A 17,775-nucleotide genomic window follows, 5' to 3' on the forward strand; every position below is an offset into this window, starting at 1 on the left:
CCAAGCTGCCTTTTATATTTTCTAAACCTTTTTCTAGTAATAAATTAATAAATTAAATTAATAAATATAATAATAATATCATTTTATTTATCATCATACAGAGTATTTACATATATACAATAAAGTATACTATTACATTTTTTGTTCAGTACAAAATGTAGAGGGCAGTGGTTTTTTTAAAAAATATAAATGTACATAATTTTTTTTCAATATCAATATCATAGTTTTTATTATACAGCCTGTTTACATATTATTATTATTATTATTATTATTCGTGATACCTCCAAGGAGTCCAAAGAATCATCGCAGGAGGACACCTATTGTATAGCTCTCCATCTCCATTACTACACAAACCTCTACTACCAATCACCTACATCAACGCTATCTGGGGTTTTCTGTAGGTGCAGTTTCAGGAAGACCGTTTATGACAAGATCTTCTTTATGTTTTTGCTGATTTAAACATTCGCATTGTAGTTTTAGAGAATGAAATTCTTGACCGAGTTCAGATGTCTCTTTCATCAAATTGTGTTGCCTGTCATTTAGTGCGTTAATGCTGATTTTAATGTCTTTTACTGTTTGTAACACTTCTATCACTGCTAAATTATTATGTTTGACCAAATCTTCATATTCGCTAGAATTTTTTGTTATTTGTTCATTCTGTTTGTCAAACAGTTCTTGCACAAGATCTATTAAGTTGGCTTTTATAGTCTCTAGACCGTTTTCTATTAATATATTTAAAGAGTTGTAATTATAGGACTCACCTGCATTTTTGTCTGTTCAGTTCATCGTCTAATTTTGCCTCCGGTATAATCGGCTGCCTTAGCTACGTTTCTTCGTTCTTCCTGCAGAGTATGCACTTCCATTTATCGCGTGTTGCATTGGATTTACGTTGCCAGGTTGTTTCTGAAAAGCCGGCACATTTTAAGTGTAGAATCCTACTGCATTTCGTACAGGTTATGATTTCCGTTGGACAATAAATTCTCCAGGCATTCGATACATTTCATGACACACCTTTCTTCCCCTTAGCAACTGCGGCATGGTTGTAAAGATGGCGACGTCCTTTGTTCTACACTCGTTGTTGATCGCAGTCCTCTCTGTTCACTTTTCAATACTTAAAAATTTGGTTTCTTCGAAGCCGATTTCGGTGAATTTTATATTCTTCGGCGTGACAAGTACAGTTACTTGGGAGCACTTTCAAATTAAAAACAGGAGTCGGAACTACTTTAAAACTATAAAAAATGGGGGCAGCAATTTCGCAGTGCATCCGTTCATATGCATACACAGCACGCTCCAACAACACAATAACAACAACAACAACAACAACAATAATAATAATAATAATAATAAATCTCTTCTTTCCAACATGGAATTTAGGTCAGATGTCCTGTGCCAGTCTCATGCCATCTCTTTCTTGGTTTTCCGATTCTTCTTTTTTTCACTTATTTCATATCTGTATAATATTTTTGGTAGTCTGCTGTTGTCCATGCGATTTAAATGTTCTGTCCATTTTTGTTTATACTGTCTTATGTAGTAATTCATTGGTTTCATATTCAGGGGTTGTAAAATTTCTTCATTTGTTTTATGGTCCCACTTGGTATATCTAGCTGTTTTTTTTTTGTTTTTTTTTTATTAATTTCATATCTGCTGTTTGAATTCGTTTTTCATCTTTCCTTATTATGGTCCATGTTTCGCTTCCGTATAGTAGAGTGGGATTTGACAAGACATTATATACTCTGATTCTAGTGTGTTTTTGTAACTAGAGTTAGCTTAAATATATTATTTAGTATGCCATTTACTTTGACAAAGTTTGATATTTTGTATCTATGTCTTTTTCTTCTTCGTACGATAAATCACATCCCAAGCACTTGAAAGTATTTACTTCTTCTAATATTTTATTATCTATCATTCTTTTACTTCATATTGGGTTTCCTCCTTTGAATGCCATTAATTTTGTTTTTTTTATTTAGATATTGTCATATTATATTGTTTTGAGATATCATTTAATGATTTTAATGATCTTTGTAAATCATCTTCTGATGTAACTAATATTATTTGATCACCTGCAAATTGTAGAGTATCTATCTTCATTTGTGGGGTTATTTATACGCCAAATGGATTATACTGTTTCCAGATCGTTATAATTTTATTTATACAGGGTGTTCGGGATAAATTTGACAGTTTCGTAAGGAAAAAGAAAATCTTCTTTGTATCTATTAAATTTAATGAATTGACAAAAAAACATTACAGGCAGAGTTAATTACAATACTATCAACAAGATTTACTCAAAATAACCACCATTAGCATCGATCACAGCTTCAATTCTGCTTCGGAACCTCGAACAAGCTGATGCTACAGTCTCCCTGGGAAGGGCCGCAAAAACTGTTTTAATTTTATCCATTAACTGGGCTTTTGTATTACTGGAAGTGCGATTGGTGTCTTTTTCAACTGCGCCCCATACAAAATAATCCATGGGGTTAAGGTCTGGGGAGTTTGGAGGCCAAACATTTGGACTGGTGAAGTCGTAGAAATTTTCAGACAACCATTTTTGACTTTTCCCAGAGGTGTGGCAAGGGGCCGAATCCTGCTGCCATACATACGGCCTACCATTGCCTACCCTTGTTATCCAGGGCTTGACTACAGTTAGCAACTCCACGAACAAAGCCCGAATTCCAATGCCAGGGTTCTTCAACACCTGTTCCTGCAGATTTGCGAGGAATTCTGCTGTACGAACGCAATCAGATCGTCTGCTAGGGATCTTTCTTCTTGCTACATCCTCGTAGTCACCATTGCAAGTCTCTAGTTCATGCCTGATTGTTTTTACTGTATTCAGGGAGCATTGGGCAGCAGTCGTAATATCCTTATTTTGATGGCGGGCACGAATCATCATGATACAAGTTATTCTCTTCCATGATTCAGGTGGGTTCCAGCTATCCATCCTTTCTGACATCTTGTATATGAATGAAGAAGGGTCCAAACTTTTAAATGAAGAGAAGTGTGTGTTAATACATGTAACTTACGGAAAAATATAATTAATTATAAATGTGTCAAATTTATCCCGAACACCCTGTATATGTATTGAAAAGCAGAGGTGAGAGGATACATTCTTGTCGTACTGTGTGTGTGTGTGTGTGTGTTATAACGTTTCTGAAAGAAGAGAAAACCAATTAAAACGGGAAGAGCAAGAAAAAAAATGGATAAGAACAACTGATACATTATCAGTGTAATCACCCAGATTTAAATTTCACCGTAATATGTACAATGTTTTGGTAATACAATACTGTATTTGATTTCATTCATAGGTTATTAACATATCAATTAATATACTGTATATAATACTATTCAAATTGCTTTTCTTAGACCGCCCTCTGGGTTTGAAAAAGCGAAACTGAAATGAAATAACCTTCGCATGGCTATCTTAGTTGTTTCATCTACGTGTTGTTTGTAAAAATGGCCAATGTTCTGAGGTTGTTTCGTTCTGTGGCTTCAAGTAGCATATTTTTAAGAACGCCTAAAGCTTGTTCTGTGTTAACTGCAAAATGTAACATATGTGCTTTGGTGCAAAAGGAAGCTTTTACATGTACCGTTCGCTTTCCGGCTCAGGTGAGTTAGTGAGTGTTCGCTGTTTAGCACGTTTCCTTACAGATCGAATAATATATTATTTTTAATACCGAGCATCCATTTGGAGTCCCAATAACTTCTAGTATGGCTACTACACTTGCTGTTATAATTTGTCAGTTAAATTGCATGTGTTTATCAATCGGTTTCTTTATTTGCAACGGTGAAAGTCCTAATTCTATGCTTATCGAACCACATGTAATTATATACGAGAATAATTATCACTCTTATTATACAGGTATCTCCATGGAATCAAAAGACTCATCGCAGGAGATACATTATTTGCACACAAGGCAATCTCGCAATACCTATCATCACTGCCGTAGATAGCCCTGTGCAAGATTTTATTTTTGCCCCCCCCCCTTTTTTTTTGGAGATGATACGCTATCATACTGCTCCTTAAACTCATTTAATGGTGAAGAATTCACAACCACTTCTGGCAACCCATTCGCCACCTTCCAAATAAAAAATCTAGCCCTAACACTGTAGCTTACCATGCGCATACACAATCTCCATGAGTGACCCTTCATTTTCTCCCATGTACTGAAAAAAGTCTTCAATGTCAATCCTATAAAACCCCCTTTAACAACTTATATGCTTCTATTGTGTCTGATCTTTTTTGTCTATTAGCTAGTTTTTGAAGTTTACAAACTGTCAGGCTATTCTCGTAGGGAGCATTCCATAGACTTCCCAAAATTTTTCTCAACTCACCTTTGGATTCTCTCCACTTCTTCATGTCCATGGAATTTTGGTGTCCAGATCAGCATGCAGTAGTCCAGAAGTGGCCTTATTAAAACCTTTGTAGAGAAAAAAATAACTTCTCCATCCCTGCTTGTTAGTGTGTTCTTCAACAGCCATACAATTTGATGTGCTGTTTTGGCTACCTCCAATATGCCCTCTAACTTGAAATCCCTGTCCACAATCGCACCCAAGTCTCTGACCTCATCAGATTTCTGCAGTTTAGTTCCATCAGTATAGTACACTGCTTTCAATCACTTCCCAAAGTGGCAACCATTTACCTTTACAGATACTACTTGTCCAGTTAAGTCGTCCTGCAGGATCTCTGCATCATCTTCATTTACCATTGCTCTTTCCAATTTAGCATCAGCAAACAAGAACATTTCTTTTGAAATTATTTCCGATATCACTGATGTACAAAATAAACAACAAATGACCAAGTACTGAGCCCTATGGTATACTACTGGTCACCTGCCTTCTCCTGGACCCAATTCCGTAAACCAGTATTTGATATTTGTCCATCAGCTATCCTCTAATCCAAATCACCAGATTCATCTCCATCCCCATTTGCTCCAATTTATGCAATTGATTTCTATGTCGAATCCTCTCAAATACCTTTGCAAAGTTTAGCAATATCACTGAGTAGCCATTTTCCTTATCCAACTTTATTTTCACTTTATTATCAAAAGTAAGCAAATTATTAAGTAAGACCTACCCTATACAAAACCATGTTGTCCCTTACAAAGTATCATATTCCCATCCATCCTGAATTCTTTCTTTCACCAATTTTTCCAATATCTTATCCACCACTGTTGAGATGCTGATTGTCTATAATTTGTTACTTCTGTCTTGGAGCTTCCTTTATGCAGTGGGACTATATTGTCCTCTCTCTACTCCATTAGTACCTTCCCAGTACTGAGTCTTAAATTAAACATCTTAGTCAGAGGAGTATAATTCCCTTGCACATTCTTGTAATACATGGACCAATATGCCATCTGATCCCATGACAGCATTCACATTGAGGTGCTTCAATATTTTAAGCATCTCTGTTCTTTCTTCAGTCGGTGTCACATGTAGCATTGAAACATCATCACCTAGATGGTATATCCCTGCAAGATGTTCATTCAATAATTCAACTATTTGGTTTGCTTCTGTTACCTTCCCACTATTAAACATTTTAAAATAAATCCTCTTTATACTACTCATGGGCATGACGATTGCCTTTCTCTTTATATTCCCTCCATATATCTTTTTTTGTCTGCAGTACCTGCTTAATGATGCTATTCATCCATCTAACTATTACCTGATTTAGCCTTCTAACTCTGGGTATACATTCTGATGTTGCTTTCTTCAACCACACTGTGATCATCTCCCTTGCACTACAAACATCTTTCCCCTCCAAATTCTTATGTTATGGCACCACTGAAAGCTGACTCCTCAGCTTGTTATAATCACCTGCTTTGTAATTCCACATACATCCTTTCATAACCAAAAATTCTGTGTCTGGCAATCTCCTCAGTCAAAACTACATGATCACTTTCCCCAGGTAAAGGCAGCATAGCTAGATTGGTTACTGTTAAGTTCTCTGATGCTATCATCAGATCCAGCACTCTTGAACCTTGTGGCTCAGGTAATTATCACTCAGCAATATAAATTCCAACTATATAAATTTCATTTCCTTATCTGCATCTCCTTTACATGCAGAGCCATCTTAAGGCATGGGCACACTGGGCAGTTGCCCAGGGGCACCCATGCTGCCATATTGTTCATGAGAGATCTCTTGGCACAGGGTATAAATTACTTGACTTCTAGCTGGAACACTGAATTAAGAAAGAGAACTGGAGATTACATTTTTTATTCCGGTAGGTGGGTGGGTAGGGACCCCGGTGCATTGCTTTGCCCAGGGACCTACAATTGTTAAGATGGTACTGCTTGTATGTCCTGAATTAATAATAAAGATCTAGTAATAATAATCATAAATACCCCCAGAATAATATAAAGATATTAATGCTGGTTTTATATTTTAATCATGCATACATACAAGTTTCTCAGGCGATCATGAGTCATGTAGATCTGACTAGATAAAATGTCTTCCTTCACCAGATGTGTCTGTTCTTCTGGATCACATAACATAATCTTGTTGAGTAAGTGAATGGCCTGCATTCTGAGAATGTTACTGAGAATGGGATAGTACTAAGAGGTACTAACTGCACCTTTAAAAAAACAGTACTCTTCTTTATCACTGGTTTTTATTACCTTTGTTTTCTCAATAATGATAATAAAACTTAGTTGATTACAAGTATCATTAGTTGCAGCAATAAAGAAGTTAGTTTCTCACACATTGTGAATAAGACCACATCATTAGCATAATCCAGATCAGGTATATGATCACAGTGTTCAAGATGCTTCTAATTTTTTAAGAAATGACAATGTAAATTATATTATTAATTATAAAAACTTTAATTAATAACCACCTATATTTTGGCAGCATTACATTGCCATCTTCAGGGATCACAAAACAATGATATGTGCATGCAGGCACTAACAGTGAGCAACTGAAGTCGGTCCTAAAGGTACCCCTTAGTGGGCTAAATTGGGTTGTCTTGGCCATTGGGCTGATGATTGTAAGCTTCCCAAATCTGGGGAAGTCTCATACGCCTAAATTTGTTGAGGCGTGGGAAGTTTTTCAGAGCCGAAACTGATTCAAGGAATAATCTTTCGTATTTGTACTTACTGCGGGGTAATAAAGTTCCCTTCTTCTTACAGTGTATTCTGTGGTGGGTGTCAAATGCATGGTCAGCAAGTCCTGAGTGGCTGTATTGGTGGAACTGGATATAGTCCTTGTGTTCAGAGATCCTGATATTGACTGTCCTGCATGTTTAGCCATAGTAGGACTGTTTGCAACTGCAAGATCTGTATACACCAGTTAGGTCTAGGGAAAGTGACTAGTCTCTGGTGGAGCGGATAAGAGATGCAATTTCTTATGTTGTTTGTAACTAGTTGTGAGGTCATATTTTCTTAGGATTTTTGTTCGTTTTTCAGATATACCCCAGATATGGAATGGCGATAGATTTAGAGTAATCTCTGTTATGAAGGAGGGAAGGGGTTGTGGTTTTAATATTTTTTAGATTTTTTTGAGGGTTGTAGCCATTGGCCTTAGAAGGTGTTAAGGATATGGTTCAAGTTCAGTAGTTAGAGCATTGTTATCTGAACTGATTAATTTTGCCATGTTATATAGGTTTTTTTTATAATCCCATATTGTTATTTTGGGGGGGGGGACTGCTTGTGAGTGTATCTACCTGTATGTGTAGGTTTTCTGTAAACAAAGAAAGCCAGGGATCCATCAGGCTAGCATGTAATTAGAGCATTTAATCTTTATATAGATGACATCATCTATATAAAGTAAAGAGCTAAGATTAACATTATCAATTTTGATATCAGATTTAATACCACTTTCCTCAATATTGTGATCCATGTAGGTAATAAATTACAGTGAGATAATTGTGCACACCTGATTTAACATCAGACTTTAATTCTAACTGCTGACTTACAGCTTAAATAGAGACTATGCATTACTTGATATAATGTTCCATTTACACTATATAACTAGCATTTTGAAGAGCTATCCTCTTGGTTCCTTGTCATATGCCTTTAACAGATCTACAAAACTTAAATAGAAATCCTTCTTATATTCCCAAGATTTCTCAACTACAGTTTGTCGGTTTTCTTAAAGTGAAAACCGACAAACTGTATTTAGTCTGAATCCAGCTTGTTCTTCACCAAGCTTCCCTTCAACAATTTTTCTTAGCTGTTTCTCAACTATGGTTATATAAATCTAACCAGGAACACCTCAGTAGGGAAATACTTCTGTATTTCTCACATTTAGTTTTATTTCCTTTTGTATAGATGTGTACTATGAAAACTCTACTCCAATCATCTGGAATCCTACACTCTGATCAGGTCCTCTGAATTATACAGTGGTAACTCTGTTTTTTTGAGCATTTCTGGTCACATTTCATCTATTCCAGCTGCCTTTCCACATTTTTTCAGGTTGATTACTTTTTTCTACTTCAAGTATGGGAATATGTATTCCTGACTACATTCTGGTTGAGAGTTTTCTACCACTGCACAGTGTTTGTTTCACTTGACACTGCTTGTTTCATTTATTAGTTTTTCAAAATAATTATTCCAGACATCTAGAATACTTTTGTCTTCAGTTTTCATGTTACCTTGATCATCTCTAATTCCTTTTATACTCTTTCCTGTATTTCTAAGCTTTTTTCAATAGCTTTCAGAATATTTTACCACTTTCCTGATATTTATTTTCTGTGTTATGTTCTTACCAAAGTCTTCCCATAACTTGTTTACTTGTTTTAAACAGTGTTTTTCATTTGCTTACATTTTTCTCTTTATTCTCTAAGAGCACAAGCGGACTTATTTGCCAGGAACTATCAATATGCTTTCTTCTTTTTCTTGATTGTCTCTTTAACTTCCTGTGTCTGTCATGGAGTCCTGATTTTTCTGTCCTTGATTGCTGAATCAATCAATGTTTTCTTCAGGGTTTGGTTGTTATTTTCAAACTGTTTCATTTTTTCTTGAATGATGTTTATGTATTTGAGTCTACAGTTTACCTCTGAAAGCTGCTTGACTCTGATTCGTTTTAAAACTTTCTAACACACTCTTTTCAATATGCAATTCCATTTTACAAACCTAAATAGTGATTATGATTCTAGTAGCAGTGTCAAGTGAAACAAGCACTGTGCAGTGGTAGAAAACTCTCAACTGGAATGTAGTCAGGAATACATATTCCCATACTTGAAGTAGAAAAATAGTAAATAGTGATTATTTCCTATTTCAAATCCTCTGTGTGCTCTTGTGTCCTGAACTAGTGGGAAAACATCACTATGAACTATAACATAGTCAATGAGACTTTTCTTATTTCTTGCATTTTCTCTTCGTGTGAATTTATGCACATTTTTGTTGGCCCATGGTGTTAGCAATAACTAGTCCATGTCCTGAACAGGATTCCAGCAGGCATTTTCCATTATGATTAGCTTTCCTCTTTTTCTCCAAAATTTTTCCAAAATGTATATGTCTGGTTATCATTTCCTACTCTTGTTGTTTAGATCTCCAGTAAGGAACAACTTTTCTTTTTTCATTTTGTTTCGAAAAATTTCTCCATTTCTTCCTTAGTAGAATCTTCTGTGGGACCACAAGCACAAATAAGTTTGATATTTGATATCCTCAATCTGATATTTGCCCACATTGCTCTATATTTTCTATTTGTCACTTAGAAAGATCTCGCCTGTTTTTGTCTTCTTTGTTTCCGTCATGCCTATTAGGTCGATCTGGTACATATCCAATTCTTCTGCTAGTTCTGTTTCTTTTCAATTGATACTTTTTACGTTGATGGCACCAATCTTGAACTCTATTGATGCTGAATTGTGATGTGTTCTAATAGCTTACTTTGCACTTTTCACCCTGGTTTCCCAACAAAAACATGGGGATCTAGGGCAAATGGCAGTGCCCCTGCTGGCATGAAATTCTGTTATGTTGTGCCTTCATTTTACATTGTGGTTGAAGCCAGTAAGAAGACAGTTTAGTCAGCTAAATCCCAAATTGCCAGCCCATCCTCGTTCATTCAGTATCCAGGTAGATATCTAATAGAGTGCACCATGAGAAGATTAGAATTGTACATTAGATCAGAAGCTCCAGTTGGTTCTTCACATTTCTTAGAAAGGCTATGTGGAGGTCTCCCAGTTATACAACTTTGACCCTTAAGCACCCCAAGAATAAACATAACTTGACAAATGTGATATGTTCACTTCATAGCTTTTACAATACTCAAAGATTTAACCTGAAATATTGATTTCTATAACACATTTTCTTTGACACTATATTACAAAATAAAAATACTTTCCACTGTGCTTTTTTTTTTTTTCTAAAGATATGTATGTAGCTGAGTTTCCAGCATGCCATTGCCTTTGATACCAGGAGTAAAAGAAATTAAGAAAGTCCATTAAGTTAAAGATGCCCAAAAATTATATTCTTGGTTTCATCCTTTATCCAAGTGTAAGCAAACAAAGTTTGCACGTGAGGTAACTTCACGACTGGGCTACTTGTATGATAGAGTCTACTGACTTCACATCAATTGCCTTAGTATCCCATAATGCAAGGCACATATCCCAACAGACATGTATAATGTTATGCATTATGGGACAGACCACTATCCAGACTGGTTTTGACCTTTATTGAGGTATGTTTAAGTGCGGGCATACCTTCAAAAACCAAGTGATCTACAAGATCACTCTAAATCTCACTGAGTTACCCTAAAGGATCACTACCAAACTAATTACTCCTGACCTGAATCACTCCAGAACAGAAAACTCGGGGGCAGTTTCACCCAGTGACAAGCAAAAAAACTCGCTACTGAGTAGAACCTCTCTACTCCCCAGGAAGTAAACAAATCCAATGTCATCAGTGGGAGCCAGACCCAGAAGAGGTGCCAAGGTTGAAGTAATTTGTGAATTTCGAGGTACAGTTTCAGAGGATTATCATAAAGGAGGAATTGGTCTTGCTCAGATTTTAGGCTAACCCGTGATCTTGCTAGAATAGCATTCCTTCTGCTTATAATCTCTCTGGATAGATTATTATAGAAGATTGCTGTTAAGTATGCTATAAATTGAAAGAGGTAAATCTAATCATTCCTCCAAATGCTTAAAGAACATTGTTTCTCACAAGATTCAAGTCTACAAGTGTACTTCTCTTCTCCTCTCACCCATACCTAGCTACTTAAAATGCTTTATAATTTTTACATACCCATATTTGGCATTTTTATTATTTTTTATTTTTATTTATTTAATTTTTTTTGTAATCACTAATCTTTGTGAAAACAAAGGTAATCACATTAATGGCTGCCTAACATAACATGATGTTGCATATTTACTTCATAATTTATATTTTATTTATTTTTTTAATAAAAAATAATAGACTGAACAGTTTCTTTTATAATACAGATAGCCTCTAAAGAATGGTTAATTTATGGAAACATGAATATTTTTCCAATAGTCAAATATTATTATTATTCGTGACACCTCCAAGGAGTCCGAAGACTCGTCGCGGGAGGATACCTACAACCACTACACCGAACCTATAAACAGAGGTTACTGATAAAAGCAGTTAAAAGTGTATATTTTCTAATTATACACTTATGCTTGTTATGTTATAGAAATCATGTTTGAGTTTACCACAAATAATAAATTAAAAAAAAAAAAAAAAAAAGAAGAAAGCAAGTAAGGAAGAAAGATTTGCTACATCAAAATAAAATTGCAGCAGTTATTTTGTGATTGCATTTCATGGGTAATGATAATTTATCATTCTTTACTAAAAATTATTGAATAAAAACTGTGGAGGGATGTGTCTTACCTCATCTGCTTTACTTTTTGTAATCATTCATATGAAATATTATGAACCTGAAATTTGTATAAGTTGAATTGCATAAGTTGTTGGGGGGTAGAGAAAATGCTTCAAGATAGAAGATAATCATCATCATCATGCATATCAATCAAGGATTTAGGCCTAGCTTAGCCTGTTCTGGCTGTAGAAGTCATCGTTTAAGAGGACGTCGTGGTTTTCTTTTTCCTAATGGCTTGTACTTTAAGGCTTGTTTTGGTAATCTTTCTGTTTTCATTCTTTGAACGTGTTCCATCCATTTATATTTTTTAATATTTTCTATTACTGATTCTTGGTTTAATTCTTTCATAATTTCTTTATTTCTTTTGTGATCAAATAGAGTATACTTTGTAGTTTTTCTCATAAACTTTATTTCTGCTGTTATTAATCTTTGTTTGTCTTTTTGTTTTATTGTCCAGATTTCACTTCCATACAATAAGACTGGTAGGACTAATGTATTGTATACTTTTAGTCTGGTTTGTTGTTGAACTAGGTTTGGTTTAAATATAGTTCGATAGAAGATAATAAGGTAAAAAAGTCACTTTGCCTGGGAAATGTCCCACCTATATACATTATTATTTTGGTAGCATTTGTTTGTAGTACAATTTGTTTTAAAACATTATTCAACATTTTAACTTTGAAAAATTAATGTTTTTATCAGAGACTTCAATTTAAATAACAGAACTAAACTTTATATACATAATACACTTGCTTCACAACCATTTGGCATTAATTCCAAAAGAAACAAAATCCAGATGCATACAGAGGGTAAAATTGACTTTGCTGCATATGTATCTGTTTTTCGATGGAAAGCAACATCCATTGACACAGATTTTCAGTTGGTAAAAAGCAATATGCTGAGTTAGTGTGTGATATCTAAGCACATACACTAACTCAACACTTAGTAATTGTTGTTCATATTATTTTGATGAGACAAAATAGTACTGAGCCACTTGAAAACTAATTTAGCCATATTACGGACCATTTGGATAATATTTAGTAATAATAGTACCAACTAAGCTACAGTTAATTCATCTGTTACCTGAGTTTTAATCATAGTCAAAGGATGCTACTACTTTTCATGCCGGAAAATCACTGTATGCATGCTATACATCACACCATACTTAAAATATATTAACTGATAAATGGTGATTTTCAGCGATCCATAGATGCTAACTTTTCAAACCTGCTTGGCATGAGCAAATGTCTCCTTTGCGAATTAGTTTAAGGTCGAAACTAGTCTGGGTAGTGGCCCTTCCCTTAATACATAACATTATACATATCCTCAAGGAGATGTGTTTTGCATTATGGGAGATACTGAGATAGGAGTGATGTTAGCTTGGTCCACCTTTGCTACGAGTTGCCCAGTTGTACTACCTTACCCTAGTCCTGAAGATATTTTCAGGCACAAACTTTGTTTACTCACACTTGGATAAAGGATTAAGCTAAATTTATTATAGTCTAACCAAGTGAAAAATAAACTTACAACATCTTTCTCTAAATCCAGAGTAATTTAATAAAAAGGTGGCACACCATTTGGCAACTCCTATAGGTAAAGATGACCTCGCCATTGCTTCTGCCTGGTATCTCCACTTCTGGGCCTGGCTCCCACTGAAGAGACCTCAATAAAGGTCGAAACTAGTTTGGGTAGTAGCCCTTCCCGTAATGCATAATATTATACATATCCGCAAGGAGATGTGTTTTGCATTATGAGAGATCCTGAGATAGGAGTGATGTTAGCTTGGTCCACCTTTGCTACGAGTTGTCCGGTGTTGTACCACCTTACCCCGGTCCTGAAGATATTTTCAGATGCAAACTTTGTTTGTTTACACTTGGATAAAGGATTAAACTAAATTTATTATTTGCAAATTAGCCTTCACATTCTCCCCACCTTACATCTCCCTTTCCAGATTTTGTATAAAATTTAATGTAATTTTTGGTTCCTTCTTAACTTTAGGTTCCATAAATATTGCATGCCTAGTTATGCTGTTAGATAACTTTATTTCACATGCAGGCCATTTTCTTTAATAACTACACTACCATATAAGGCCATATTTCATGTCTAAGCAACAACCATAGTCAAGGCAGCATTGTATAAATTTGGGTAATGATTACTAAAGATAGTATGGTACCAGTTTAGTTTTAATTATTCTAAACCGTCCATTTATAGTTAGAGGGTGCTGTTTCTTATCTATGTCATGAGATGACAACAACACACCTGTTCACTTTTACTAGGACAAAATTGCCCTGGAATTTTCTTACTGTTTGTTTTACTATTCATAAAACCAGGACACTTTCGCTATCTCCTGCTACCTTCTCTTCTATTAAATGCAGGTAACATAAAAAAGTAGGAATTAAAGTTTTATAGTAAGTATTATTATCATCATTAATTTCAAAAGCATTGATATCTTTTCTTTGAAATTTTGTATTCAACTTGCGGTAAGGTTCGAGTAAGATTAAAGCCTGAAAATTAAGCACTTTACCTTTGTAATGATTTATTGCATCTCAATATTCCTTGCTTTGTGGTTAGTGAGTAATATTGGAGGACATCTGTTAAGATCGCTAGCTAAAGATAGTCTTTTATCATTTTCCATGTTGCTGTTCTCTGACCTAAGCATCCAGTCAAAGCCATGGTCTCTAGTTTTTAAGTTGGAAGACTTGATTGGATGAGGTGAATCCCTTTTCTGGTCATGCTCTTTTATGTGTATTATTGTGATTCCTGTTAATACAAAATCAGATTGTAATACTAAAATTGCCCTCTAGCTTTGTACATTATAATTATTTTTCATAACTACAAGCATGCTAAATTTGTGATGGTTTTACATCCCAAAAATGAAAGCTGCTTCAGAAAATGTAACAATATAAGTTTTCCATTTTCATTCTGCATTCAACATCATCCTATTTCTTCTGTCCACTAGCTAGAGACCCAGTTTCTAAAGATATTTATTTTTGTTCAGTCTAGCAATCCTAAAATCCTTAGTATACTTAAAAGTGAAGAAATAATACTTTATTAGCAATAATCTTTCCATCCAAAAACTAAAACAGACTGAAATCAAATTGTTTTGAAAGAAGATAGTCACAGAAGTTTTTTATTTTACTGTTAAACTATTTATGTGATTTTCTGCTTCACAAGATAATGATATCAATTTATCATAGCTCACAAATTCAGTTTTCTTTCTGTATATTTTTTCTTATATCAAACTTAATATACAAATAGTGTTACATGCATATTTCTGTTTTAGGAAAAATGGCAGATTCCAACAGTGATAACAAAACGAATGTATAGTGACAAAGCTCCTCTGACCTTGAAGTTTATTGAAGAAAGAGTTCTTCTTGTATTAAAACTTTATGACAAGATTGATCCAAATAAGGTAAGCATTTAAATCTTTAGTACTATAAGTACAATCAGCAAAAATTACTGAGATTATTACATCTGACTTGGGAATGCATTGTAGTCTTCAGAAAGGTTATTGTAATATACACTAACAATCTATATAAAATTTTCTGATAATCAGCGTCATCCAAAGAAAATTGTTGACTTTTTTAATTAAATTAACTAAAGAAACCAAAAGCAAACTGCACATTAGTATGTGCAGTTTGCCTTTGGTTTCAGCATTTACTTCACTTCTCTTCCCAAAATATTACATTAAGTTGTTTTAATTTTTCTTCATTTTTTGCTGCATTCATATTATACTCTTCTTAATCATAATAGGATTATAAACTAAAATGTAATATCTTCTGATTATTGAGATCTCTTAGATACTTTTATATAAATATATAGAGTCAGAAATATGAAACAAAAGAATGGATTTACTTTTGGGAGTTTTAGACATTTTATTCAGTTTTTCCTCATTCATTTCTTATTTCTTTAGAATTAGCATTGATGACAGCAAATGAGGCAACACATGTTCTATGTGTTGTCTCAAGAACAGGATTCTATGATCTAACTCTTAGTCCACCTACCCACCATATTAATGTAATATAGGCTTCCAACCCAAGAAAGAATTGGAAGCCTATAATGCATTAATGGGATGATGGGTAGGCATGAAATTCATTAAAAAACAAAAAACTTTCTAAACAAATATAAGTTATTTTTATTTCAAGGGTATAAAGAATATGCAAGATGCAAATTTAAGAAAATGCCAAATGAACGTAACAGACCAACAGATGTAATCTTCAGAAAAGTGAAAGAGGCTTTTATTTTCTTTACCATACCAACTTGTTTCGAGGTTGCTGTTTTCTTGATGTTAATTCTCACAAAAGTCATAATGTTTTAAAATTTTTCACAAAGTATGATATTAATGAATGGGTGTGTTATTTAATTAGAGCATTTTATTCACACTTACTGTTAATGATCTTTTATCTAATGCATGGTCAAAAACCAAATCACAGCTGGAGTTCTTATTGAAGCAGTCTGCAAAAAGAAAAGAAAATTGAGTGGTTATAGAAAAGAATTTTCTTGCAAAGTATCATAGATAAGATTTTCAATTACTTGAAAAGAGTCTATAAAAAAACTAAGAGCAAAGAAGTTACGTGCACGTAGGCACTACAACACAGAAACTGGGAATGAAGAGATGAAGCTATTGTTCTCCTAACAGTCCTGATGGTGCCCTCTAGTGGGCTAAGTAGGTGTTCTTGGCCGTTGGGCTGAAGGTCTAATGATGTAGGCCTCCCAAATTTGGGGCAGTCGCATACAACCAAATTTGTTGAGGTTTGGGGAATTTCTTAGGGCTGAGGCTGATTCCATAAAGAGTCTTTCAAATTTGTATTTGCTACGGTGTATCACTGTAGCTTTCTTCCACCGTATTCTGTGGCTTGTATCCAAAGCATGGTCCGCAAGCCCAGAATGACTGTATTTGTGAAAACGGATGTAGTCCTTGTGTTCCGAAATTCTGATATTCGCTGTCCTGCCTGTTTGGCCAAAGTAAGACAGTTTACAACTGCAAGGGACCTGGTAAACACCAGGTAGGTCTAGGGGAAGTGGTTGGTCTTTAGTGGAGCGGATAAGGGATGCCAATTTTCTGTAAGGTTTGTAACAGGAGGTCAGGTCATGTTTTTTTAAGATTTTGGTAATCTTTTCGGAGGTGCCTCGGATGTAGGGAATGGTGATGGATTTAGAGTAATCCTTGTTGTGGAGGGGGGAAGGGGATCACGTGGACACAACTTCGCCATTGCTCCCAATAAAATACCTAGTGAGGATATTATGATCCAGATCGAACGTGGAATCTGTCACCTTCCACATCAAGTCGCCAACAGTGTAAGACTGGATATAGCCTGTGTCCTTTCCAAAGCAAGACCACCAAAAACCAACATATCCAACAAGGAATATAAAGCTCTACAGGAAATGAAGAATAATAAAGAATTAGTTATCACCAAAGCGGATAAGGGCAATGCAACTGTAGTACTTAACCAAAAGGACTACACAGGTAAGCTGAATGCTCTTCTATTAGATCGGGCCACTTACCTCCCTATCAATTACAATCCCACCAACTCTCAAATTAGAAAACTTCACAGGCTCCTTAAGAGAGTCACTTCTTGGCCTGTAGAAGTTACCAACAGATTAAAGCCGTTTAACTCTATACCCCCCCCCCCCGTATTTATGGACTCCTAAAAATACACAAAGAAAATGTGCCATTACGTCCCATAGTGGACGGCATTGATTCCCCCACATACAAATTAGCTAAACATTTGGCCAAAGAGCTCACACACTATACTGGCAACACACCATCACACATAAAAAACTCAGCCCATTTCAAAGCCAGCATAGAAAACCTTACACTCCAACATACTGACATAATGGTCAGCTTTGTATGTCTCCTCTTTATTTACAAATGTCCCACTCAAGGAAACTTTAGAGCTAATCCAAGCTAAATTTTCTCCCAATATCTCAGCCTTATTTCAGTTCACAATGAACTCAGGCTATTTCGTTTGGCAGGGAAAATTCTACAAACAAATAGAGGGGACAGCCAT

The 17,775-nt window shown here is 35.0% G+C and overlaps 1 protein-coding gene across 4 annotated transcripts in view; it reads left to right on the plus strand.

Moving 5' to 3' along the window:
- The first annotated feature begins 3,381 nt into the window (after nucleotides 1-3,381).
- Nucleotides 3,382-17,775, plus strand: part of LOC150094875 (acyl carrier protein, mitochondrial-like) — a 109,521-nt gene continuing 95,127 nt past the window's right edge. For all 4 annotated transcript variants that reach the window (XR_016550112.1, XR_016550114.1, XR_016550113.1 and 1 more), the window contains exons 1-2: nucleotides 3,382-3,600; nucleotides 15,048-15,176. Coding sequence is in view for 1 of the 4 variants with exons in the window: in XM_090410919.1 (XP_090267045.1) it covers nucleotides 3,448-3,600; nucleotides 15,048-15,176 (282 nt within the window). In the remaining 3 variants the exon portion in view is untranslated. The remainder of the gene's footprint in view (nucleotides 3,601-15,047; nucleotides 15,177-17,775) is intronic.

The sequence above is a fragment of the Typopeltis vanoorti genome, chromosome 21, assembly GCF_054136105.1.
Source record: "Typopeltis vanoorti isolate ZY-2024b chromosome 21, IOZ_Tvanoo_1.0, whole genome shotgun sequence".
Taxonomy (NCBI): domain Eukaryota; kingdom Metazoa; phylum Arthropoda; class Arachnida; order Uropygi; family Thelyphonidae; genus Typopeltis; species Typopeltis vanoorti.